The sequence below is a fragment of the Ochotona princeps genome, chromosome 11 (genome assembly GCF_030435755.1).
Source record: "Ochotona princeps isolate mOchPri1 chromosome 11, mOchPri1.hap1, whole genome shotgun sequence".
NCBI classification, from domain to species: domain Eukaryota; kingdom Metazoa; phylum Chordata; class Mammalia; order Lagomorpha; family Ochotonidae; genus Ochotona; species Ochotona princeps.
In genome coordinates, this window is record NC_080842.1 from 6,968,938 (window position 1) to 6,995,103 (window position 26,166).

Here is a 26,166-nt window from a genome sequence, read left to right on the forward strand (position 1 = left end):
GGTCAAGGTGGTAGTTATTTTTTTTCCATGTGTTAGTGATTTGTAGAGAGCTGAACTAAGAAGTCTGATGTCACATTTAGTATCTTTGTGATGACATGCTTTCTCGTTTTGTGTATGTGGTGATTCAATTTCTTTTTTTAACCTTTTGAACTGTTTTTCAGTTCTCATTCAGTTCAGTGATAGTACCTTGTCATTTCAAGTAAGATGGCTGCACCATTGGGTAGAAAGAGCTTGACTTTTTAAGATGACTGGTAAAGCACTCAGCAATAAATTACCCTCACAGAACATTGGCAGAAGCTTTGGGCATACAGGAGTGCTGTGAATGTCCAATAAATACGTGAGAAAAAGCTCGGTAGGAAAAGGCAAATTAAAACTGCCAGGCTAGAACTTTGTATCTGTCAAGGTGTCTAAAATTGGAAAGACGGCCCACACCAAGTGTTGGTGAGGCTGCGGGGCCTGCGGGCCAGTGCAGAAAACCAGCACTCAGGGCTAGCCGTTGACTCAAGAGGAATCCATTTGAGTGTCCGTGTGAACCTGTACTTGAAATCCTAAGGGGAAAGGCCAGCAAGTTGCTTCTAGTTACATATACAATGTTCAAATGTCAAACCACCAATTTTGAAATGGAGCTAATGGAGCTGGTGCCATGGCTCAGTGGGCTGATCCTCCACCCTGTGGCACCAGCATCCCGTATGGGTGCTGGTAATTGTCGTGGCTACTCCAATTCTGATCCAGCTCTCTGCTTATGGTCTGGGAAAGCACAGGAGGACGACCCAAGTGCTTGGGCACCTCTGCACCCACAGGGAAGACCCAGAAGAAACTCCTGGTTTCAACCTGGCCCAGCCTTGGCCGTTGCAGCCATTTGGGGAGTCAAACAGTGGATGGAAGATCTTTCTCTGTCTCCCCTCCTCTCTCTGTACAATCTGCCTTTTGAATAAAAATAAATAGGTCTTAAGTAAGAAAACAAAAATTGAGCTAAAAGCAGTGTTCAGATTGGGTGAGGAAGTGTCTTGGATCTTAAAGCCCAGCAACTCAAATAGTCCTTTTCTAAGCAAGTGGCTGGCCTTGAGTGTCTTTTGTTTGCCAGCTTCCAGAGCCTGTTATGTTGCTCCAGGTCAGCTTGGCACCTGGTTACTTATTGTCCCGTTCTAACTCTCTGAGGTCACAGTGACGTGAGATGAGACCACCACCCTGACAACAGTGGCACGCTGTGTCTTCCTGGGGTCGTCTCTGGCCTCCTTGCTCTCCTAGCTCTGTGTTGCGTGGTTTGTCTCTGCCAGCCGCAAGGTCAGCAGTGTGTGTGTGTGTGTGTGTGTTGCTGTTTTGCACTTCAGGCTCACTTGAACCCGTCGCCCTGGAAACTTAGGACACTTTGTCCACGCAGCAGCAGCATCCTTACACTGCAGTGTACCTGTCACACTCGACTGCCACTGTAGCCCAGTGGTACTTTTGTGCTGTGTGTGTGTGTCACAGTTGGGACGGGGCTCTGAACAAAATAGGGAAAATGATTGGCTTTTCTCTTAAACTTGTAAGGCAGAGCAAATGAGGGCTCAGCCTACCAGCCAGTTCTCAGCTTGTCCCAGTAGTTTAACCCTTCCAAGGCCCAGTTCGTAGAGCTGTAAAATGAAGAGGTTGGACTAGAATTTCCAGTGGTCATCTGGTAACCAAGTTGTGGTTGGTCATTTTGTTGTTATTACCACCAGCTTTACTGTGCTGATTACGTGGCTTCTGTTTATTGAACACTTTGTACCAATTTTTGTTGTTGTTGTTGGATAGGGGAGGCAGAGAGAAAGATCTTCCATCTACTGGTTCAATCCTCAAATGGCTACAATGGCTATAGCTGAGCCAGTCTGAAGCCAGGAGCCTACATCAAGTTTCCCATGCAGGTGCAGGGACCCAAGGCTCTGGGCCACCTTCCACTGCTTTCTTAGGCCACAGCAGGGGTCTGGATTGGAAGAGGAGCAGTGAGGACACAGATCAGTGCCCATATGGGATGGTGGTACTTTCAGGCATAGGATTAGCCAGTTGAGCCATTGCCCTGAAAGCAGCAGTTTTGGTTTTCCATGTGTTTAACAGTTGTGCTTTTTAACTATGTTGTGGTTTACTGAATCCGCTGTTTATTAGTGACTTTGTGCCAGAGGCTGACAGTGGAACGAGGATCCTGAGGCCAGGTCTCCCTAACGGTTGGCAGGAGCCATTACTCGAGTTGGTTTTGCCGCCTCCCAGGGTCTGTGTTAGTAGGAAACTGGAGCTATTCACACAGACTCGGATCTGGACCGGGGACTGCTCGGCCACATCTTTACCTGTGGTCTGGACTCCTGCCCCAGGGCTGCAATTGTGAGTGAAGACGCTGATAACCATTCTGTTTGAGAAGGATTTTTTTTTAAGATTGATTTATTTTTATTGGTAAGGCAGATATCCAGAGAAGAGAAGAGACAGAGAGGAAGATCTCCCATCCCCTGATTCACTCCCCAAGTGGCTGCAGCGGCTGGAGTTGCGCCAATCTGAAGCTGGGAGCCAGGAGCCTCTTCTGGTCTCCCACACGAGTGCAGGGTCCCAAGGCTTTGGGCCGTCCTCGACTGCCCTCCCAGGCCACAAGCAGGGAGCTGGATGGGAAATGGCACTGCTGGGGTTAGAACCAATGCCCATATGGGATCCTGGCATATGCAGGGTGAGGACTTAGCCGCTAGGCTACCGAAGAGACATGCAATCTAACCCCCATCCTGTGTCTGCCATACTGCCAATTCCAGATAGGGAGTGATTATCTCCTTGTACAGCTAGCTGACTTTTGAAAAAAGATAGTTTGTTTACTTGAAAAGCACATTGACAGAGGAACAGAGGGAGAGCAAGCAAGCAAGGGAGAGCGAGCGAGCTTGTCAGGCCAGTTTACTCCCCAGATGGCCGCAGCAGCTGGAGCCTGGCCGTTTGGAAGCCAGGAGCTGCATCTGGGTCTCGGGAGTGGCAGGGGCCCAAGCACGGGGACCAGCAACTGCTGCTTTCCCAGGGCTTTAGGAAAGTGCTGGGTGGGAAAAGGTTAATTTTTATTGCAAAGTCAGATATACAGAGAGGAAGATCTTCTGTCGGATGATTCACTCCCCAGGTGACTGCAATGGTTGGTGCTGCGCCTGTCCGAAGCCAGGAGCCAGGAACTTCCTCCAGGTCTCCCATGCAGGTGCAGGATCCCAAGGCTGTGGGCCGTCCTCGACTGCTTTTCCAGGCCACAAGCAGAGGGCTGGATGGGAAGCGGGGCTGCCGGGATTAGAACCGGCACCCGTATGGGATCCTGGTGCATTCAAGGTGAGGACTTTAGCCACTAGGCTACTGCACTGGGCCCTCAGGTTTATATTTTAGTAGCTTTGTTGAGGTGCAATTCAGATACTGTATAACTCACCGAAAGTATACACTTGACTGGTTTTCATTCACAGATATTTGAAGCTGTCACTACAGTGAATTGTAGAAGGCTTTTACCCCCTCAGAAAGAAACCTCCTGCCCTGAGGTCAGTCCTTTCTGCCCTGCCTCCCCTACCCTGACAGCCACTGTTCTACTTGCTCTCTGGGTATGCTAGCCCGTTTCATGTAAATGGTAGTATAGAAGATGCAGTCTTTAGTGACGCTGCTTCCACTTAGGATGAGTTAGAGAGGGGGAAAACAGAGAGAGCTCATTCATCCACTGGTTCGTTCCCTACATGGGCCTGTCTGAAGCCAGGAGCCAGGAGCTTTTTCCAGGTCTCCCACGTGGGTGCAGGGACCTAAGGCCTTAGACTGCCCTCTGCTGCTTTCTCAGGTGCACTAACAGGGAGCTGGATCAGAAGCTCAGCAGCTGAGACTTGAAACAAGTGCCACAAGTGTAGGGTAAGCTTGCTGTGCCACCACGTCGGCCCCCAGGATGAGGTTTTAAAAGGTTATCTGTGCTATACTGTGAATCAGTTCTTCACTATGTGTATGGCCACCTAGTGTGGGCACACACCACGCTGTGTTGATTGGTCCATCTCTTGGCTGTTCTGAGTAATGCTACTAGAGCATTCGTAGACAGCTCTTATTGTGTGATGTGTTTATTTCTGTTGGGTTTTATGGAATTGTTAGATTGTATGGTACCTGTGTTTCCCAAGGTAGCTGCACTACCTCCCACTCCACTAGTAGTGTAGCGGGCTAGTCTTAATTTTGAGCTAAAATTTGCACCCTGTGCCTCAGCATCTGTGTTTGCCACCATTTTATTTTTTAAGATTTATTTATTTTTATTGGGAAGGCAGATGTACAGAGAGGAGGAGAGACAGAGAGGAAGATCCTCCATCCGATGATTAACTCCCCAAGTGAGCGCAACGGCCAGTGCTGCGCCGACCCGAAGCCAGGAGCCAGGAACTTCTTTCCAGGTCTTCCACGCGGGTGCAGGGTCCCAATGCTCTGGACTGTCCTCGACTGCTTTCCCAGGCCACAAGCAGGGAGCTAGATGGGAAGTGGAGCTGCCGGGATTAGAACCGGCGGCCATATGGGATCCCAGCACGTTCAAGGCGAGGACCTTAAGCACTATGCTATCGCGCTGGCCCTTGGCCAGCATTTTATTACAGTAATGGAATAGCTGACAGTGCAGAGGCTCCTGTGGGCTCGTGGTTCTGCAAGTTGGGTCCATTGGGCTGAGGCCTGGGGAGGGCATTTTGTTAGTTCCCTATGGTGCCGCAGGGCAGAGCACCGCAGGTGATGGGAGTGTGCGTGTCAGTGTGCTGGCAGGTGAGCCCGCTGAATGCAGTTACTGAGTGTCGCCCCAAAAGCGCCTTCTGCAGACCTGTGCTAGCTTCCAGTTGAGGGGTGCCCAGAGCAAACCCAGGCTGAGCCAGCGCTGAGTGCTCTCCAGGCCTGCCCACCTCCACCAGCTACCGGTCCGCTGCTAGGAGAGCCTCTCAACTCTCTTCCGGCATCTGGGTGTGTAGTGTCTTCCTGAGCACCCCCTTACCCCGCCCCGTCCCACCCTTGCCTTTTTAATTAACAGGGAAACAGAGGGCTCTCATGCCATGGGTCACTCGCTAAATGCCCACAATGGCTGGAAATGGGCCAGGCCAGGGCAGGAGGCAGGCCCTCAGTGAAGGTCTTTGGTTTTGATGTGGGTGATAGGGAGCCATTGCCACTGCCTGCCAGTCTGCACATGAGCAGGAAGCTGGAGCTGAGAGCTGAGCTAGGGCAGAAACCTGGGCGCTTTGAAACGGGGCCGGGGACCGCCGTCACTAACTCGTGTCCTCAGCGCTGGGCCCAAAGCCTGCCACACGCACCCCTTTCAGGTAGAGAACAGCATACATTTTACTTACTAACAAGTAGTTTGTGATCACAGACAGAGGGTCGGTGTTTTCAACTTGTTTCCTTTACTGAGTTCACTGGTGAGAACACTTAGCCCAGTCATCCTCAACTCTGGCTCCTCAGAAACATCCTTCCAGTTTCTTTCCTCTTAAAGATTTGTTTGTTTGAAAGCCAGGCTAGAGACGGTGTGTGTGAGCACACTTCTAGCCACTGGTCAATCCCCAGATTTGCCCTGGTGGTTAGAGCTGGGCCAGGCCAGAGCCAGGAACCAGGAGCTTCCAGGTCTCCCCCTGGAGGTGCAGGGGCCCAAATATTTGGATCACCTTCTGCTTTCTCAGGTCATTAGAAGGGAGCTGGATCACAAGTGGAGCAGCCGGGACTAGAACTGGTGCCCATACGGGATACTGGCATCACAGGCAGTGGCTTTATTCGCCACACCACAGTGCCTACCCCGATAGGCTCCGGCTCTCCCCCCAGTTCTTGTTTGTCCCCTCTGGACTGAGACATGGTGGTCCATGCGTGCATCCTGGGTAGAGGTGAGCACGGAGCTCATGGCTGGGCCTTCAGGGCATGGCGTCTGCTTCTGGGCCTGAGTTCCTACCTCTGCTGAGGCCTTCACTCCTGGGCTGGCTTGAAGTGACAAGCCTTGAGCGCCTGGTCTCCTGGCAGTGTGGGCAGCGGCCACAGACAGTCGTGGGTTTGCCACAGCCTGCTGTGCCTTCAGAATGGGAGCTGCCAGGGGCTTCTGTTTGGTGTTGTCTTCTCAGGAGACCCTTACTTCCCTATTGCCATGCCTTAGTGTAGTGCAGTAGCTGCTCGCACACTGTGTTCCAGGCGCTGTGGGAGTTTCTCTTGAAACAGTGCTTTTCAGCAGGTACCACTGAGCAGAAACTTGGAGAGATTGGCTCGTTTTCCCCACAGTGTGTGGCTACCAGGATTCAGATGCCGTGCTTGGCTTCAGATGCCGAGCCAGGGAGCTGTAGTAACAACTGCAGGTCTCTAAAGAGTCCAGAAGGAGGGGCAGTGACGCCCGCCCTCCACTGCTAGAGGTGTAGCAGTCAGGGCTGAGTACCTCTGCAAACACAGGCCAGCTGTGTCTCCCTCCGCCTCTTCCCTCCCTCAAGCTGGTATTACTGGGAACATGACTGTGCACCTAGCTGGGAGATTGTTTCTTCACAGCGTGGAGGAAGGTCTGTTAGCAGGTGAGCAGTGTTTGATCGTGTCTCGGTGGATGGACATGGATGTCTTGGTCTGTTTGTATGTGTATGTTGGTGTTGCATACGGTCACTGTGCTCCTGCATGGGGCATCACCTCATCTCTATGCACCCCAAGTTGTCACGGCCAGGCACATCTGCAGACACTGCTGTGTGTTCCTGGACAGCCAGCACCTGCCCCACTGGGAGCCACTGCTCTCCTTGGTCACAGGGTACAGTGGGTTGTGGACATGCAGGGACGTGGGCCATGTTCCTTTATACCGCGGCAGTTGCCGCGTTGGTTTCATACGGCGATGCTCTTTCTGTTCCAGCCAGCTTTAGTTGAGGTTGTTCTCTCATTCTGTCCTACAGTGCTTCATCAGAATGTTTTGGCCCTTGCTGTCATTTTAATTTAGATTCCTCTGTCTTGCTGAGTACTTACTACTTGCTTGGCCAGTACTGGGGGGTTTCATAGTCTACATCCCCCTTTGAAGGTCAGTCCCTGCTTTCTCCTGGCCTAATGAAATGCGGGAGTAATGTCCAGGGTCTGACCAGGGCACTGTGCAGGACCCAGGCAGTGGACGTTACTTGTCGCCTCCAGACTGAGTGTGACAATTGTGGGCTGCACTGGCTCCGCTGGCTGGAACTGGTGTTGCTACCACATTTAATGAAATTACCTCTGTCATCCTGTTTTTCTCATTGTTAACAGTCACTAAAGTTTGGGGTCAGGACTTCATAAATGTTTATTATTGAGTCTTCATCTCTAGGCAACTGTGCTCACTGTTAAAATGCCTGCCACCTGACAGTGTTGGCCCACTCTGTGCCCAGCAGGTATGCCGGTGCCTGCCTGGGATGAAGCTGTGTTTCTTCCTTAGAAAGATCAGAATCCATTGCTGCTTTTGTTTCTCTCAGAATATTGGGGTGGGAGGGGGTGGGGTTGGTAAGAACACTTCCCAGTGAGCACCAGGAAGCCCGCTGGGAGGCTGCCTGGGTGCCAAGGTCGAGCCCGTCTGCTAGGGACACGGGGATATTTGGATCATTCCCCGGCAGCCATACAAAGTCATCAGCTTCCAAACAAGCTTGCTTGGATGCTGATTGAATTAGAGGGGTTGAATTGGGTCTGGTAGGGCCAGACCAAGTAAGTCTGTATACAGGGGCCGTAAGAGTTGCCTGTTACCCCACACCTTAGCAGAATGTTGGGAACTTTCTCAGTAACTGCAGTTTGCCTGCCATTTCCTTGACTTCCAAGAATTTACGTGAGCATTGTTTGGTACTGGCCATGTAACTTGTTTGGCTGGTTCTCTGCTCCCGACGCTACATTCAGTCCCAGGAGCTCAGGGGTGGGGTGGCATGGGGCCGGCAAACAGAGAGGTCACTGGCTTTGCAGGCCATGCTGTTGTGTGTCCTCCCAGCCTCGAGAAAGACGCACGCCTGTAGGCCTTGGGAGAAAAACCATGGCCTGCCAAGCCCTGAGCTAGGTGCAGAAACAGCTTTGTTGCTGCATGCTCTGCTGACATGTTGAGGACGTGAACTCAGGATCCCCTTGGGAATTCTCTGTTGCTTGTGTCCACAAAAGAACTGTCCAAATGAGGGAAGAGCACAGTGGCCTCATGTCTGTTGCCGGGTTCGTGTCAAACCCTGACTCGGGTTGGGGTGACCTTGACCGTGGCCAGAGGGTTCTGGCTGCCTCCTATAGTCCGGAGGGAAGAGTGACTTGGAAGTGTGGCCCTTGGTTTAGGCTGGGACTAGACAGCTGTAAGGGGGCAGCAGTGTGGCTGCCCATCTAACGGGTTTTTAACCCCTGGATTTTGAGAACCTCAAAGTCTGATATAGCAATCAGATTTGCCTAACCACAGGAAGTGCTGTGGATCAGGCAGGGCATGAAGGGTGTGTGAATTTATTTCAGGGTGATTTGAGAGAAGGCATGGGCCGACAGAGTGAGGGCTATGAGTCAGGGGGCTTGTCCTCACTTGTGCCCCACCACTTCTTAGCTGTGTGGCCCTGGGTACATTTCATAAGCTAGGAAGCTGCTGACAGTCACTGCCTCACACTGGTGAGAAGTGAGGATGGTGTGTGTAGTATGCTTACTAGCTTAATGCCTGTCATGCGGGCAACTCAGTAACTTAGCAATGATCATGTGAAAGTGGAGGATAGGATCAAAAATAGCTGCTAGCGTTTGTGACTCAGTGCCACGGAGAAGTCATGTCCTTGGTGCGCACTTCCTTCCCAGGTGTGGGACTCTGGTAGGAGCAGTGTGAGAGCTGGCCTGTGTCCGCCTGTGCTAGCCTGCTGCTCTATGGGACAGCATGTGAGAGGCCTTGCTCCGTGAAGCGTGGGCTGGAATCAAAGTGAAGTCAGTACCTGCTTATTTGTTCCGTTTCTTGCCCTTCTAAGTGACAGAGCCAGACAGTGATTGATGTGAAGCCTGGAGTTTGCCAAGTGCAGTAGGGTGCTCCAAGTTCAGGACTTGGCATTGAGAACCTGTGGACTGGAATGAGTAGCAGAACTCCGAATACTTGGATGAGAGGTTGGAAATTGTGGAGTTCAGGAAGGAACACCAGTGCTGGGGGTTCACTCTACCTCGGCAGAAAAGGTGACTGTGTGTGCGGCTTCCACATCCCTTCCCTCGCAGGTGTATTTCTAGTGACTTCTCCTGGAAACAGGTTTACCATGTGCGTTTTGTGTACTAAATCATGTTTGCATGTAGTGATATATGCAACATGATTTAAAACAACGAAAGAGAGACTGGCAAGGTCGTGGTGACATTCTAGCTGAAAACCACGGCTTCCAGGAGTGGGCTGTGGGTGCTAGCAGAGTGCTGCCTGCAGGTACACCCAACCTCGGCTCGGTGGACAGTCAGCTGAGGGACAAGGGGCCTTGCCAGGTGGTTGGGACGGTGGTGTGGTTTCCTCGCGGGAGCGTGGCCTGCTGGCTGTATGGCTGTGCCTGTGGATGAATCTGCTGGCCAGAGGGCACCTTTCTCATGTGGGCTTCTCATGTGTTGCAACTTTGGTTGCAGCAGCATGGGTGCCCACGTGTGCTGTCTTTAGAGTTGAAAGCCTCACGCGCCAGGTCCGGGTCTCTGCCAGTCCTTCTGGCCGTGGGGACCCGAGCAGCCCTGGGCTGCCACTGCTCCTTCAACCAGCTGGCCTGACGCTGTCTCTCTCCTCTCCAGCTTTGGCAGCATGTGAGCAGCTGTTTGCCAGGAGCCCAGGTCAGCGCTGCACGAGGGCCCTCAGGGAGAAGACGGTCAGGAGGGAGCCGATGCCAGGCGCTTCCAGAGTCACCCCCACCATAGCAGAATGCGCCCCAGGGGACCGGCCACAGCGCCCGACGGGAACCCTCCACAGTGAACACACCCTTCAGCTGATGAAAGAACTCTGAGTAAAACAATTATTTAATTTCCAAATATTCAAGTTCAAAAGCCTTCTGTGTGAAGTGCCAGCAGTCACTCCTCCCTCCTAGCAGATACCAGGGTTTTCTGGCACCAAGTTGAACTCTTCTTGGTACTTCTGGCAGTGACAGAGCCACAGGACTGAGTTAACTGCTAAATGCTTGCAGACGGGTAGTCCAGCCGAGGCCCCGAGCCCACACGGAAGCCCTGCCCAGCCTCGGATGCTTCACCCTCCTCACCCACCTCCACAGCCCGTTTGTACAGGGGAGGCCCCGCGTTCAGGGGCCGCCCCCCCGTGGCCCCTCCCTGCCGACGTCACTCTCCTGCGCTGTCTGAGCGGTAGGCGTGCCATGTGAGCTGTGGAATGGAGTGTGCCACCGGCCGGGGACGTGCTGGCAGCTGCAGGCGGGCGCTGGGCGGAAGGACCCTCTGAAGGCTGTGCTCTGCGGGGAGGGGGCGCGAGCCGGGCCGCCAGCCTCCACCATGTTCCTGCTGCTGCCCTTCAACAGCCTGATTGTCAACCTCCTGGGCATCTCACTGACCGTCCTCTTCACCCTGTTGCTCGTCTTTATCATCGTCCCCGCCGTGTTTGGAGTCTCCTTTGGGATCCGAAAGCTCTACATGAAAACCCTGCTGAAGATCTTCGCAGTGAGTTGTACTGCTTCCTGGCAGGGTGGGGCTGGTCACAAAAGCAGGTGCGGTTCTCCCCCACCCCACTGCCCAGAGGTTAGCGCTCTTGGGCTTGGAGGAGGCTAGGAGAGCGGGCAGTGGAGTGTGAGGGAGAAGAGAGGAGTGTGTTTCTGCTGGGCATGTGTTTGAGAGAAAGACTGAGGCCAGGCAGAACACAGCTGCTCGTTGATGGCAGAGCGGGGACCCTTCATACAGACAGGAGCCCTACAGGCTGCCCCTGGCTGGCTGCAGGGAGCACCCAGCGCTGTCTCCCAGGCCTCCCTGGCGAGCACAGGCGGGCCCGTTCTCTCCCGAGCAGTCGTCTCTCTGCAGTAAGTTCCCATGTTTGACAGAACGAGTGGACAGAGGGGGCCTTTGAGTGTTTTTTTTTTCCCAAGATAAAGGGGAAGGATAGTACATTTCTGGCTGTGTGTCACAACTTCCCCGAATGTACCCTGGAGCAGAGCTGGTTGTGTTGCGCAGGAAGCAGGTTCCTGGAAGCGACCTATACGGGGACTCAGCAGCTCAGAGGTGTGAGTGTGCCAGTGTCAGCCTCCAAATCCTGGTAGAATCGGGAAATGTGCCGCTAGCGGTAAAAATAAGACAGCATTGTTTGTTCGTGTACTATCTTAGGGTTCACTGACTGCTTTTCATTTTCCTTTTGCTTCCTTGTAACTCTGGTAGATGGGATAAATGGACTCTTAGTGGAAGGACGCAGGTTAAGAGAGTGATGGGACGTGGTGCTCTGCTGGGAGGGATTGTAGGAGTGGCCTGCAGTCTTGGGGGATTCCTATAGCTAGCTTTCCCCCGCCCTGTAGAACCTTTTTTTTTTTTTAAAGATTGATTCATTTTATTACAGCCAGATATACACAGAGGAGGAGAGACAGAGAGGAAGATCTTCCATCCGATGTTTCACTCCCCAAGTGAGCCGCAACGGGCCGATGCGCGCCGATCCGAAGCCGGGAACCTGGAACCTCTTCCGGGTCTCCCACGCAGGTGCAGTGTCCCAATGCATTGGGCCATCCTCGACTGCTTTCCCAGGCCACAAGCAGGGAGCTAAATGCGCCCTGTAGAACCTTGAGTGGCAAGGCGCAGTTCAAGTATGCCCTCCCCCCCCCCCCGCCTGGTTGCAGTTCTCGTCCTGCTTGGCTGCGGCAGGCCCAGTCTGCCTCCCCTAACCGCTGGCTCCGTACACCTACCTGTTCTCAAGAGTTCCTCTGCCCTTTGGGGCTTGATGTCTTGTCAGGGGTCATCTGCCCAGGGGTGTGTATCGGTGCCTGCCTGTCTCCATCGGAGGCCTGGTGCTACCGTCTGGCTGTGCCACAGGTCTGCTGTGGACCTGATCGACATACATTTGAGTACTTTCTTCGGAAATATTTGTTTACTCATTTGAAATGCAGGCCGAGCTCTTCCCATCTGCTGATTCCCTCCCCAACTGCCCGAAATGGCCTGGGTCGGGTTGAAGCCAGGAACTAAGAATTTCCTTGGAGTCTGATGTCGGTGGGGCTGGGGTCCTTCCGGCCGTCACCTGTGCCTGGCTGCCCGTTAGTGGCGGCTGGGCCCAGTGCTCCCAGGAGTGTGGTGCCTGGGCAGCAGTGGTGCTCTGTGTCTCACTCCGTGCTTCTCAGAGTGGCCTGGAGATGGCAGCCCGAGTGTCACCTGGAGCTGGTTAGGCAGGGGCGGCTCAGCTCTGCCAGGGTCACACTGCATGTTCACAAGGCACAGGTGATTCGCACACACCTGGAAGCTGAGCAGTGGCACGGGGGAATCCACCCCTTGCAAGGCCGCATCCCACACTGGACTGCCAGTTTGAGTCTCAACTACTATTTTTTTTTCTTACTATTTGTTTGAAAGGCAGTGTTGGAATGAAGGACAGAGATATTGCGTCTGCTGATTCACTCCCCAAATAACTGTACTAGTCTAGTTGGTACGGTTGAAGCCAGGAACCAGGAACTTCTTCTTGGTCTCCCATGTAAGTTCAGGGGTCCAAGCACTTGAGTCATCTGCTGCTTTCCCAGGTATACTAGTTGGAAACTGAGTTAGAAGTGGAGCAGCCAGACCCAGCGCAATAGCTTTGCAGCTAAAGTCCTTGCCGTGAATGTGCCAGAATCCCATATTTGCTGGTTCTAATCCCAGCAGCCCCACTTCCCATCCATCTCCCTGCTTGTGGCCTGGGAAAGTAGGAGAGGACAGCCCAAAACCTTGGAACCCTGTACTCTCATGGGAGACCTAGAAGAAGCTCCTGGCTCCTGGCCTTGGATAGACTCAGCTCCAGCCATTGTGGCTGCTTGGGGAATGAATCAATGGATGGATCTCCCTCTCTGTCTCTCCTCCTGTCTGTGTATCTGACCTTCCAATAAGAATAAATAACTCTTTTTAAGAAGAATCGGAGCAGCCGGGTCTTGTACTAACACCCAGGTGGGATAACAGCATCACAGGTAGAAGCTTAATTTGCTGCACCACACCACTAGCCTTACTCTACTTCTGACCTAGCTTTCTGCTAATATACCTGGGAAAACAGCAGATGGCCTGGGTGCCACGTGGAGGGGTGGATGGAGTCCAAGGCTCTGCCTTTGGCCTGGCCTAGGCTTGGCTGTTGTAGCCTTTTGGAGAGTAAACCAGTAAGTAGAAGATCTTACTCGGCCTCCCTCCCTTTGTGTCCTTCTGCCTCTCAAATTAAGTTGTTTTGTTGATCGGTCCAGGCGATCTTTGGATTGTCTGTTTTACTACTGTGGAGATATCTATTTTGGGGAAACAGCAGGCCCATCCTGTCCTGTAAACCTCAAAGGCCCAGGCCACAGTGAAGCCAGGAACCCAGCACCCAGTGCAGGCGTCCCCCACGGTTGGCAAGATCTGGCAGCTTGAGTCACTGCCACTGGCGCCAGGGTCTGCGCCCCCAGGAAGCTGGACTTGTGAGCCAGAACAGGACGTGAACTCTGGCACTGTGATGTGTGCGATGTTGGTGTTTCAGCTGCAAGGCCAAGTCAGTGCCTCTATATTGTTTTTTTGTTTTTTGTTTTTTTAAGATAAAGATTTATTTATTTATTTTTATTGGAAAGGCTGATATACAGAGCGGGTGCAGGGTCCCAAGGCTTTGGGCCGTCCTCAACTGCTTTCCCAGGCCACAGGCAGGGAGCTGGATGGGAAGCAGGGCCGCCGGGATTAGAACCGGCGCCCATATGGGATCCCGGCACATGCAAGGCAAGGACTTTAGCAACTATGCTATCGTGCTGGGCCCTATATTTGTATTGTTAATTTCCACTAATCTCTGGAAAGTTAAGCTTTATGAATTTTAGTCCTGGGGGTGAATACTAACTAGCCTGGTGCCTGGGCCCTGTGCCTGCATAAGAGACATGTGCCAGGTAGGGACAGGCAGACCTTAGGACGTGACCTTGACGTTTGTCCTTCATTTAGTTTCCCAACCAGAGATGTAATCGGGCCTGTGGGAATGGGCATCTATAAGGCGGAGCTGGGAGATGAGCCCAGGGCATTCTCATTGTGAAACAGCCTCGCGGCTGACCCTGGGTGGGACTCCATGGAGAGTCCTTCCTCCATCTTGAAAATGCCCCTCACAGTTAATATATAAAACTCTTTGCCAAGAAAATCTCTCCAGTCATGGCTGTTTTTTTTTTCCTAAGATTTATGTATGTATGATTGCAGAGAGATTTACAGTAAGGAGAGACAGGGAGAATTCTTCCATCTGCTGGTTCGCTCCCCAACTAGCTGTAATGGCTGGAGCTGAGCTGATCCAAAGCCAGGAGCCAGGAGCTTCTGGGTCTCCCTTGTGAGTGTAGGGTTGTGCTCCTGGCTTCAGATCAGCTCAACTCTGGCCCTTGAGGCCATTTGGGAAGTGAACCAGCGAACCGAAGATCTTTGTCTCTGTCTCTCCTTTTCTCTGTAAATCTGCTTTTCCAGGAAAAATAAATTAATCTTTATTTTAAAAGAAAAAAAAAAAAGATGGTCCCAGCCAGTCTGGTGTCAGGCCTGGGGAGGCACTCTCCCGGGGCTCCCTGTCCCTCACCTTGGGAGGGCCTCGGTCTTTGTCCCTGTGTGGTGCTGCAGCCCCCACGGCTTGGTGGCCTGTCAGTCATAGTTGTTTCCCCAAGCTTGGAGGCTGAGGAGCCCACTGGCAGGTCCTGGCCCTGGCCAGGGGCTGCGTGGTTTACAGATATCTTCTTGCTGTTGTGGCATGGGTGAGCCCTCTTCCCTTCCCAAAGTTGGTTATTTGAACAGCAGAGAGAGAACTCTTGCAGCTCCTGATTCACTGCTGAAGCCGGGAGCCTCAAGTCCGGCCACATTTCCCACATAGGTGGCAGGGCCCAGGCACGTGGCCTGTCATCCGCTACTGATGCTTCAGCCATGACAGTGGTGCCACAGCGCCGGCCCACAGGGGTCCTCTTAGTAAGCTGGCTGTCCCTTTTATCTGGATAATCATGGGATGGGGATAGGGTTTGAAAAATGCATACTGATGGGAGTGGGCATTTGGGCCAATGGGATGCTACATCCCACCCCAGAGTTTCGGGGTTCAATTGCAGGGTCCATCTCTTCCTTTTCAATTTTCTTTTTGATGATGTTCACATCGTTGATTAGGGTGGGAAGGGTTGAGGATTAGGGGACAGTGGATGAGACCATTATTTCCACATCTTCTTTTTCTTTTGCCTATATCTGGGAGATGAGGGGGCGATGAGGGGAGAAGTCACACTCAGCTTCTCAACTTTGTCAGCACCTGGGGTTGGGGAACAGCCACCCAAAGTCATCCCAGAGTCTCCAATGTGGGGTGGGCTCTGAGGGTTCTGCTCAAGTGGTTTCGATAGTTCTGAAATGCTGTTGATCTCAGATGCAAGGATGAGGAAATCCCTCCAGGCTCTTTTGGCTGACACAGTCCACCCTAGAGTTTCCATTCTCCCAGATATTTGCTGTCAATGCTTGGCTGGGGCAGTTGGCCAATTTGTTCTGTTCTGTTTCCTCTGCTATGGTACCATATGTCCTCTGCAGGCTCCAGTGAACTGCCAACTCCTCCATGTGCACCTGGGTTTGCCGTCCATTGCTCCAGCCAAGCCACTGAGGAGGCCCAGCTTGACACATGCACTCCATTGTCAGACCACAGGTCCTGCCACTCGCCCCATGGTTGGAGATCTGGGTCCAGCGGTATAATTGGGTGGACCCTTAGAGAATCTCGTCTGAGGTGATCCAAGACCTGACTCTTGTATGCTACCGCCAGGACAGGGTCCGACTGCTTCTGTCACCCACATCAGCCTACACATCCACTGATAGTTGCAATTGCCAAGTCAGATCTGTCTCTAACCCCTCTCTTGCACAAACCAGTGAGTGCTGCGGCCTAATCCAACCCTGCCCACCACACACTCGGCTCTCACACACACCAGGGGGAACTGCAGAGGTTCATCTCTTGGCTCCAGCTTCCTGCCAATATGTACTAAGTGGCAGGAGCTGATGGCTTCAGTAACTGGGTTCCTGCCACCATGTTGGGATCTAGGTGTGTTCCTGTAGCCCAGCCTCACCCCCTGGTCATGGAACAGCCTTTAGCGAGAAAACCAGTGGACAAGACTCTCTCCCGCCAATTACTTTAGGGCTCCAGAGTCTTTGTTGTTGTTGGTGGTGGTGGTGGTGGGTTTTTGTTTGTTTGTTTTGTTTTGTTTTAATATGGATTGATTTATTTGAAAGGCTGAATTACAGAGAGATATCAGTTAACCACCTCTGGTTCATTGTCCAAATGCCTCAATGGCTACAGCTGGCCCAGGTTGGAACCAGGAACTGGGGGCTTCGTCTGGGTCCACATGTGGCTAGCAGGGGCCTTGCACTTGGGCTGTCTTCTGCGGCTTTCCCAGGCACATTGGCAGGGAGCCGCATCAGAAGCGCAGCAGTGGCCTTGAACCAGTGCCCATATGGGATGCAGGCACTGCAGGTGGAGGCTTTAGCCTGTGTGCTACAGTGCTGGATTGGGGACATGTTTCTGTCAGGATTGTGGTGGCTGTGGCCGTGTATGACTACTCCGCTTCTTGCAGGCTGCCGCTGGAGCCCAGTCACTGTATCCCCAGGAATCTAGCCTGAAGGCTCTACTTCCCTACCTGGGGGTGAGTGAACGTTTCCCAGGCTTCAGTGTGGTGAGCAGCACCACAGCTGATGTGCTGCCGGAGCACGTTCCTCAGGACAGCACCCAGTGCGTGGGGCTGGTGTCTGGCCATTTTTGCTGCCATTTTTACTTTTTACTGGCTGAACTTCATGAAGCTTGTTACAGCTAGCAAGCTCTGGGCAGACCTAAGAAGCCCAGCCTTGGTTCGTCCCATGCAGAGGAGCCTGGGTGTGTCAGGCCTGCTGTGAAGGGCAGGGGTCCCTGCTTCCCCTTCTCTTGGGGGAACCATGTATTCCAAGAGCAGTGTGCATGTCTCTGCCACACGAGTCCCAGTGGGAGGCCTTTTGTGAGGGACTTGGAGGGAAGAAAGGTGAGGGGCCAGCTGTTCTGGTCGGTGGTCCAGCACAGGAGCTGTAGGTAAACAGTCATGGGAACTGGGGCTGGGGAAGGAGGATGGGGCAGTATCAGACAGTGGTGGGCATGACTGGTATTAGTTCTGGGACCACACGGCCCTGGATCCAGGGCTTTCCGTACCTGCACAGAAACCTGGCCTGCATCATTGAGGCTGCAGTAATGCCTGCTTCACACAGTTATGGGAGAGGAGGTTGTGTGGAACATAACCTTGGCTGGGTTGGGACAGACTGCAGGAGGGGGGATACTTTATGGTTCTGTGTTTCAGGTGTTTTTGCCTGTAAAGACTTGGATGTAGCAAAGTAATCGGAGCTGATGAATTGGCTGCAGCCCTGTCTGCCTGCCCGTGCAGGGTGCTCAGGCACACTGCCCTGAAATGCCTGGATGCCAGGGGCCGGCATCGGGACGTAGTGGCTTAAGCCTCTGATTGGGGTGCCTGCCACCCACATCACAGTGCCACTTTAGGCCCAGATTTCTGCCAGTGAGCCTGGAAACACAGCAGAAGACAGTCCAAGTGTGTGGACCCCTATTTTGGGGGAGACCCGGATGGAGTTCAGGCTCCTGATGTTGACTTGGCCCAGCCCAGGCCACTGGGGCCGCTGAGGGGGTGAACCAGCAGATCGAAGATGTGTCTGTGTCACGTGGCCTTTCATGTGAGTCAGTACGTAAATCTTTTATGTGTACTAATTCAGAGTGCGATGCCAGAGAAATATTAACAGGCCAAGGGTGATTGTGGTTGCAGGAATCGGGCAGGGAACATTTCATTAAAAAATTGGCATTTGAAGTGGATCTTTTTAAAATGTTAATATGTTTATTTTTCATCTACTGAAAGGGGGAAAAAAGAGAGACCTTCTGTCCCCTGATTTACTCCCCAGACGTCAGCAGTAGTTGGGTCTGGGCCATGCTGAGGGCGGGAGCTCCTGTCTGGGTTTCCCGTGAGGGTGACAGGGAGCCAAGCGCCTGTGTCATCACCTGCTGCCTCCCAGCGTGTGTCTGCAGGAAGCTGGGTCAGAAGGGGAGGCTCTGGGACTCAAACTGAAGCTCCAGGAGGGGCTACCGACATAAATGCAGCTTAACCTGCTCTATCATAATGCCTACCCAAGCAGGAAGAGGACAGGGCCTTCTGGAAGCGTCTTGGGTAAGATGAAACAGTATAGCCCTGCTTGGCAATAGCATGTAGTTGGGAGAGCAAGAACATTGGGGGAATGAGGTGAATGAGGTGAATGCAGGAATGAGGTGAACTGTAATGCCGAACATTTCTGTAGGCCTTGGCAAGTCACTGGAGGGTCTTGAGTAAGAAAGTGACGTGGTGTGTTCCTGGCAGCCTGTGTTCGGTGAACTGGAAGGGAAAGGGAAGTAGTTACACAGCTGTCGCCAGAGGGAGGAAGTGGACGAAGGAGGTGGTGTGAGACCAGAGGCTGCTGTGTGGGCAAGGGCTCTTCCTTAGCCGCCCAGGCTAGGATGTGGTGCCCTGTGGGAGGGAGCCCGCAAGGATGGGACTGCGGGCCACAGTGCTGAGGTTGAGGTGGGAGCGGCGCCCTGCTCTGAACCTCAGGCTGCAGCATGCGTGGCCCCTGCAGGTGTGGGATTGGCCCTGGTGTCCGGTGCAGAGCGCAGGTGTGGATTACAGTGGCTGCTGGAGATGGCAGCTGAGCAGGGGAGGAGAGAGGAGCTGTGTGTGAGGCCTGCTGTGGGCTGCCCAAGGGGGCCTGTTTTCCCTGTCTTGTGATGCTGGCCTTGAGGCCAGCTGGAGAGGAGGCGGCGGGTGGGCCTGAGCTGTAGTGTCCGGCGTGCTGAGTGACTGCAGAAACCCACTGCAGAACCTCAGCCTGCCTCTGTCAGGAGAGCTGGTGTTTTTGATGCTGTCTTTCCTGTCTGGGAAGGCAGTCACTGAGCAGTGTGACAGTTAACTGCATCTCAGACCCAGGGAGGGATTTAAAGTGAAATCCACTCTTAGCCTGGGGCTTCTCTTTCAGTTACAGACAGCTGAAAACAAAACTTCTTTACAATGAAAGCAAATTAATTTTATTAGAAAGAGAAACAGAGACAGAGACCTCCCACCTGTTGGTTTGCAGGCCACACGTCGTGGTCCAGGAGCCAGGCTTGGGCTGTGTCCTGGCACGGGCATGTGGGCCTCCCAGGAGCAGCTAGAGCTGCCATCTACCCTGAAAACGAGCTCCCTAAAAGGCCTGCTGTGTGTTGGCCTGTTTGTGGGGCGGGGGCATTTGGTGTGGGAGCCCTGTGTCAGGGCACCTTCCCGGTTCCAGCAGTCTCCTGCCACGCACACACTGGGACACAGCAGATGGCGGCTCCTCAGCTGGCTACGCCACCACCTGGGAGACCTAGATTGAATTTCCAGCACCTGTCTGGGGCCTCGTGCAGCCCGTGCTGTGGAGTGGGCACAAGGGGAGAGGACCAGAGGAGAGTACTCCGCTTTGTCGCTTTTCTTCCCCCCGTCCCTGTCACCGGGCTCCTCAAGTGGCAAGACTCGGGGGAGTGGCAGGAGTGCAGCTCGTGCGGTGGCCTGGGACAGCTCTGGCTCTCACAGGGTGGCCAGAGGGCTGGGTTTTCCATCCTGCTCACTGACTTGGGTGGGGCTGCTGGGAGTGGAACCGGTGGCACCAGGAAAATTGCACAACCAGACTTGACACCCCTCAGCATGGGTAACCTGGCAGGTGGCACAGGACCCTCATGCCTCTCTGTCTCTTCTCCTGTTGTGCCCCCAAGCACAGCACAGGTGAAATTGTCTGCCTGGCTCTGAGCTGCTGATGCCCATTGGCTCCAGCTGCCAGCACGGGTCACGGCCTGGGGGTGTGGCACTGGCACCTATACCCCGCAGGCAGGAAGGGCTTACTGAGTGAAGGCAGAGCTGCAGGGAGCTCAGGCAGCAACTGGCATCTCCTGCTGTGTGCCCAGCTGCTCCCCTGCTGTCCTCGCTTGTCTTCAGTGACCCAGGGGGTTCAGGTGGAGTGGGGAGACAAAGCAGATGCACAGGGCTGTGAACCGAGCCTGAACTTAAACATCTCCAGTGCGTCCCCTGTCCCCTCCTACCGCTGGGACGACGACAGGCAGGGAGTCTCCTGGTAAAGGGTAGCTCCGTCCGTGGGCAGTCCAGACACGGCTGGCAGCAGCAGCACCGCCGGCAGTGAGGGTCAGGGCTAGGCCTTCACGAAGGGGCCAGGCGTAGGCTCGCGGCATTGGGTCTCATTCTGCCCTGTGTTCTGCCCCCCTTTCTCAGTGGGCTACCTTGAGGATGGAGCGAGGAGCCAAGGAGAAGAATCACCAGCTCTACAAGCCCTACACCAACGGTAAGGCGGCTCCACCCTCGCCTGGTGCCCTGCGCACTGTTATTCTTGGGCTGGGTCTTCAGAAAGTACACAGGCTTCCCTGGCCCATGGTGCTGGCTCTAGTGGCTGCCAAGGGCAGACAGCATGGCTCTGGCTTCTGGGGTGCCCCTGGCTGTGGCACCGCACACGCTAGAAGGCAAGGATGCAGTTAGGTACCAAGTTCTCGGCTCTACAGCAGCACTGTGGCAGAACGCAGCACCTAGCCTGACCTAACACCAGTACTGCAGCACTGAGGAGCGAACCCTGGCAGCATGAAGACCTCCCGGAGACGTGTGGGCCTACAGGCAGGCCGTAGTGCGCTCGGGCCCGAGTGCTTGAGCAGCAGGAAGAGGGAGGGAGAGGCCCTGTGTCCATCAGTTCACTCCCAGCTGCCTGCACACTCAGGGTTGGGCCCCTTGGATCTCCTGCGTGGGTAGCAGGACTGCCTTGCTGCAGCACCAGTTGACACTCCCAATAGGGGGCGCTGCTGTCTTAGACCTCCTGTCCTGCAGCAGTGGCCCCCAGAGCACACTGGTTCTGGACGTGCACTGCCCCCAGGCTGAGGCCCCAGGGGCTTATGTCTGCAGGAATCATCGCTAAAGACCCCACGTCACTAGAGGAGGAGATCAAGGAGATTCGCCGCAGTGGCAGCAGCAAGACGCTAGACAGCGCCCCGGAATTCGAGCTCTCCGACATCTTCTACTTCTGCCGCAAAGGGATGGAGACCATCATGGATGATGAGGTGACCAAGAGGTTCTCGGCTGAGGAGCTAGAGTCGTGGAATCTGCTGAGCAGAACCAACTATAACTTCCAGTATATCAGCCTGCGGCTCACTGTTCTGTGGGGGCTGGGCGTGCTCATCCGCTACTGCTTCCTCCTCCCGCTGAGGTGAGGACCTGAGGGCCAGGGCACACCGGGAGGGGCGCAGGTACCTGCTGGCACAACGGCCAGCCTCCTCGCTGCCAGGACCTGCGGACCTGTGGCCGAGGTGGCTGCTGGGAGCCAGGGAGGCTGCGGCACTTTGGGAGCCCTGAGGTCTGTGCCTTCAGTGGGTCTGCCCGGTCAGGCCTCAGAGCCACAGCTGGTGTTAAGGGTGTGGACCGTAGTGTTTACAGTGAGCCTCATGCTTGGTGCAAGGGTCCACGGGCTGCACTCTAACTCGTGTCGTCATCTTTACAGGGTCGCTCTTGCTTTCACCGGCATTGGCCTCCTGGTGGTGGGCACGACCATGGTGGGATACCTGCCGAATGGGCGGTAAGTGCGGCAGCCTGTCTGGGGGCAGTGGGTCTCGACATGAAGGCCAGGAACCCAGGGTCACGTGCTGGCTGTGTCTGTTGTCATTTGGTGATGTTCCTGATGTGCCCCGGACTCCCCTCTCCCGTGGGCGGGTGCCCGCTTGTGCTGCCAAGGTGCTGAGAGACAGGCAGCAGGTCTGCGTCGCAGGTGCCTTCCCTCCGGGGAGCTCTGGAGCCGGCAGCTCCCCACCCCCTCTCTGCACGGCTGCGGGGGTAAAGTACCAGTCACTAGTGTAGGTGGCTGGCATTGCTCTGTATCCTCCAGTGTAAATGCCACGATGACCAACCAGATCTCATGGTGGGGTTGCCACACGTGCTGGCAGCTCCAGAAGCTCTCGGTGGCTTTCAGGACTGGAGCCAGGGAGCCATTGGCGTTGGCAGCGCAAGCCAAGCGCGTGTCCTGTGGTTGGTTGCAGGTTGAAGGAGTTCCTGAGTAAGCATGTTCACCTGATGTGTTACCGCATCTGCGTGCGTGCGCTCACGGCCATCATCACCTACCACGACAGGTGAGAGCGCCTCGGGTGGTGGGGTGGGGCGGACCGAGGCTCCCCGCACTCCGGCAGTGGTGGTCTCTGTGGCTGTCTGTATTTCAACCAGGAAGAACAGACCCAGAAATGGTGGCATCTGTGTGGCCAACCACACGTCCCCTATCGATGTGATCATCCTGGCCAGCGACGGCTACTACGCCATGGTAAGGCTGCTGCCCATGTCCCTAGGGCACTGCCACGCAGCTGGAGGTGATGCCTCTAGGGTCCCTTCAGACCTGGGGCAGGAGAGGGGCGGGTGCTGGGGACAAAGAAGGAGCCGCCCTGCTTCTTCGGGATTCTAGCTGTTTTTAACTGCAGTGCCTTCTCTTACTGATTCAGAGGGGAAATGTAGGGTGTGGGGAGTCCTCCAAGAGGGGATTCCTAACAGTGAGTAGGTGGTGGTTAGCAACTGATGTAAATGGGTGCAAGGGGGGACGCTTGTTTTGTGGGAAACTGAGCTGAGCCCACTGCTAACACATCCTCTGGCTGTGCTAGGTGGGTCAAGTGCACGGGGGCCTCATGGGTGTCATCCAGCGGGCCATGGTGAAGGCCTGCCCCCACGTCTGGTTTGAGCGGTCTGAAGTGAAAGACCGCCACCTGGTGGCCAAGAGGTGAGTGGCACAGTGGAGTCGCAGGTCCTCTCCCGGCCTGTGAAGGCTTCACAGTGAATCCCCCAATGGATTGGTGGAGTGCTGAGCCTTAGTGGTTAATGTTCCCTCACCTTTGTCATTCAACTCACTCATCATAATAAGCCAAGTAAGAACTTCTATTAAGCTATTTGAGATGACAGGGTGAATGTACCATCACAGAGAACAGCCTGCCTTAGGCAGCGAAAGGTGCAGAGGCCACTCCACTTTTCAGACTTCCAACAGCAATGCGAGACAGTGTGTGAGAACCTCCGACCTCGGACCCTGCCCTGGGGACGTGCGGACCTGGCCTGGGTGACACACAGAGAGCAGCGGTATCCTTGGCTTGCTGCCTCTCCCGCCTGGGCTGGTGCAGCAGGACACACAGAGTGAAGGCTGCCCTGCTGTCCAGTGCCCACTCCTGTGATGTTGCCTCCTGTGAGGCTGCAGCGGCCTCCTCACCTCCCACTGGCCCTGGGGGACTGCTGGCAGTGTCGAGGAGGGTCCTCTGTGCAGAGTGCTGTCTCACTTGTATAGAAATGTATACTTAGGCTTTGCTGTTTCACTCGTTTGTGTGGTAGAGAGGAAGATGGGCCAGCTTTCACTTGCCGAGTTACTTCCCTCACATGCTCGTGGCTGGTCCAGGCTGAGGCCCGGAGCTGAGACTTGGCCTGGGTCTCACCAGCTGCGTGGCCGGGGCGTGGGGACCCAAGTTGGCCCCGCCACCTGCTGAGGTGTCACTTTGCAGGAGTTGGGCCACAGACTGCTGTAGGCATTCCAGGGTCAGCCATGGCCAGCTGCCTGCCCACCCTCCCCGAGCTCTCGTGTGCAAGCTTGGGGTGGTGGCTTGTGAAGGGACTGGGCCGGGGTTGGAGCTCGCTGTGCTGGCTCACTGCTTCCGCTTGTCCTAGGCTGACTGAGCATGTGCAGGATAAGAGCAAGCTGCCTATCCTCATCTTCCCAGAAGGTGAGTCGGCCTGCCCGGGCGGGGGCCAGCACGCCAGCAGGCACATACCTGGACCCTCAAGTGGCAGCCTCGGCCAGGGGGTGGGCCGCTGTGGGAATGGGTCCTGTGCAGAGGCGCTGGGGGGCATCCTGCCCGCCTCCCCTGCGGCCACGCTCCCATAGAGGCAGCCTTGGCTCTGTTCTGCCTTGCAGGGACCTGCATCAATAACACATCGGTCATGATGTTCAAGAAGGGCAGCTTTGAAATTGGGGCCACCGTGTACCCTGTCGCCATAAAGGTAGGCCCCTTGGGGCTGATTCCTGCCCACACCTGTCACCTCCCCTCGCTCCATGAAGCCGCCTAGCACATCGGGGCTCCCCTTGAAACGGGGACTTCCCATGTGGGAGCAGGTGGCCCAGCTATGGTGGGCATGTTGGCTCTGAAGGAACCAATCCTAGCAAAACACCTACTACTGGCTGTGTGCCCGGAGGGGGCCGAGCTGGGAGCTTACATGGACTGTCCAGGCCTGGGTCCTCCCTGCGGCCACAGAGGGCGTCTCTGAGGGCCTGTCACGAGCCCCCGAGACGATGGCAGGGGGAGGTGGGCATTGCCTGCAGTGCCATCCGAGAGGCAGGCACACTGCTCCTCTCCAGCAGTTCCCAGGGGCCACAGCTGGAGGCGGAGGCTGGGCGTGCACCGGGGAAAGCCAGGCCAGGCCCCACAGCTGCGTTCCCAGGAGGGGCTGCTGCCACCCACCTCTTAGCCTGGCTTTGCCTTGTTGCAGTACGACCCGCAGTTTGGGGACGCCTTCTGGAACAGCAGCAAGTATGGGATGGTGACGTACCTGCTGAGGATGATGACGAGCTGGGCCATCGTCTGCAGTGTGTGGTACATGCCACCCATGACCAGAGAGGTGGGTGCCGGCGGCTAGTCAGCACGCTGGGGCCCCTTCCCACTCCCCACGGCCGGCAGCCCGCACTGAGCCATCCTCTACGCTCCTCCTGCAGGCGGACGAGGACGCCGTGCAGTTTGCGAACCGTGTCAAGTCGGCCATCGCCCGGCAGGGAGGATTGGTGGACCTGTTGTGGTGAGTGAGCCCCCGGGCCTGGTCAGTGTGGGCTGTAGGCCTGGGTGGCACGGGCTGCGGCACATGCTGGGCCAGCCACAGCCATCAATCGGAGCAGCTGCTCGTAAGCACGTGCCTGCGCCAGGGTGCATGGTTCTGACATGTCTGCTGGCTCACTCCCCAAGAGGCCATGACACATAGGGCAGGCCACGTGGTTCCCAGCAGTAACGGGTCCAGGCGCTTGTCTGGCTCCCAGCGCCTCAGGTGCATTAGCAGGAGCTGGAGCTGCAGCAGAAGGGAGCAGCCGGGACTTGAACCGGTGCTCTGATGTGTGCAAGTGGCAGCTCAGTCAGCTGTGCCCCAGTGCCTGCCCCGTATCTCTTAACACTTGATTAGAAGTCGCTTCAGCCATCAGGGTGCTGTCTGGAGGCCGCAGCAGGCCAGCCCTGGGCCGAGCTGGCCGGGGCGGGGTGGGCAGGCCTGTGACAGCTCCTTCCTCTGCAGGGACGGCGGCCTGAAGAGGGAGAAGGTGAAGGACACCTTCAAGGAGGAGCAGCAGAAGCTCTACAGCAAGATGATCGTCGGGAACCATGAGGACAGGAGCCGCTCCTGAGGCTGGAGAGCCGCCCGGGAGGCCTGCATCCAGGCCGGGACCTCAGGCGGGCGGCGGGCTTGGCCCGGTGTCGGCAGCCTGCTGTCCGGGGCGGGCGCCTCCCCGTGTCTTCCCCAGGGTTCTCGGGAGGGTGCCATTAAAGTCAGCTCTGCAGCTGTGCAGGTCGTGCGTGGCCCCAGCCAGGCCTGCGGGCGCCGTGGACTCCACTGCCAGATGGTCCGACTGTGACAAACAGCTTCAGGCTTGCCCCTGCTGCCCGTGTGACTTGCTCTCTCTTTCATGTGTGCCTCAGTTTCCCCGTTGGTGGCACGGACCCAGAGTGGGAGGGCGTCGACACCTACCTCACAGGGTTGTTGTGGGGCCGACGGTGCGACTGTTGAGTGAAGGACTTGTGTTCAGTGTCAGGAGGGCTGGGCATAGGCTGAGGCCTCCTGTGGCCTTCTGTGAGTAAATAAAATGTACGGATGGCAAACAGACCGGCGCTGCCTTCACTGTGTCTGCTGGCGGTAGCCGTGGGCAGCGTGCAGCCACTCGGTCACACGGCTCTTGTCTGAACACAGTGCCAGGGCTGCTCCCCGCTCCCAGCCCCCAGGGGCCCTCGGCCCAACAGGGACCCCAAGCCTGCAGCAGACAGCTGGGGCAGCCCAAGCAGGGCAGGCGGCGAGCCATGGTGGGCAGGACTGCTGGGCAGGTACGCCCTCACTGCTCGCTCTGGGGTCCCCCAGT

The 26,166-nt window shown here is 55.4% G+C and overlaps 1 protein-coding gene across 1 annotated transcript; it reads left to right on the top strand.

The window, feature by feature from the left end:
• The first annotated feature begins 1,191 nt into the window (after positions 1 to 1,191).
• GPAT4 (glycerol-3-phosphate acyltransferase 4) lies at positions 1,192 to 25,914 on the top strand. Its single transcript, XM_058669796.1, has 13 exons — positions 1,192 to 1,284; positions 9,652 to 10,518; positions 20,280 to 20,349; positions 20,955 to 21,255; positions 21,547 to 21,621; positions 22,079 to 22,168; positions 22,260 to 22,353; positions 22,685 to 22,800; positions 23,727 to 23,782; positions 23,974 to 24,059; positions 24,546 to 24,674; positions 24,769 to 24,848; positions 25,332 to 25,914. The coding sequence occupies exons 2-13, from the start codon at positions 10,354 to 10,356 to the stop codon at positions 25,438 to 25,440; spliced, it is 1,371 nt and encodes a 456-aa protein (XP_058525779.1). The 5' UTR covers positions 1,192 to 1,284; positions 9,652 to 10,353; the 3' UTR covers positions 25,441 to 25,914.
• Positions 25,915 to 26,166: the final 252 nt, after the last annotated feature.

Coding starts and splice junctions, on each gene's coding strand:
- GPAT4 (XM_058669796.1), top strand. CDS start 10,354: ATGTTCCTGCTGCTGCCCTTCAACAGCCTGATTGTCAACCTCCTGGGC. Junction 22,354..22,684: donor GCGACGGCTACTACGCCATG/GTAAGGCTGCTG, acceptor TGGCTGTGCTAG/GTGGGTCAAGTGCACGGGGG. Junction 23,783..23,973: donor TATCCTCATCTTCCCAGAAG/GTGAGTCGGCCT, acceptor TCTGCCTTGCAG/GGACCTGCATCAATAACACA.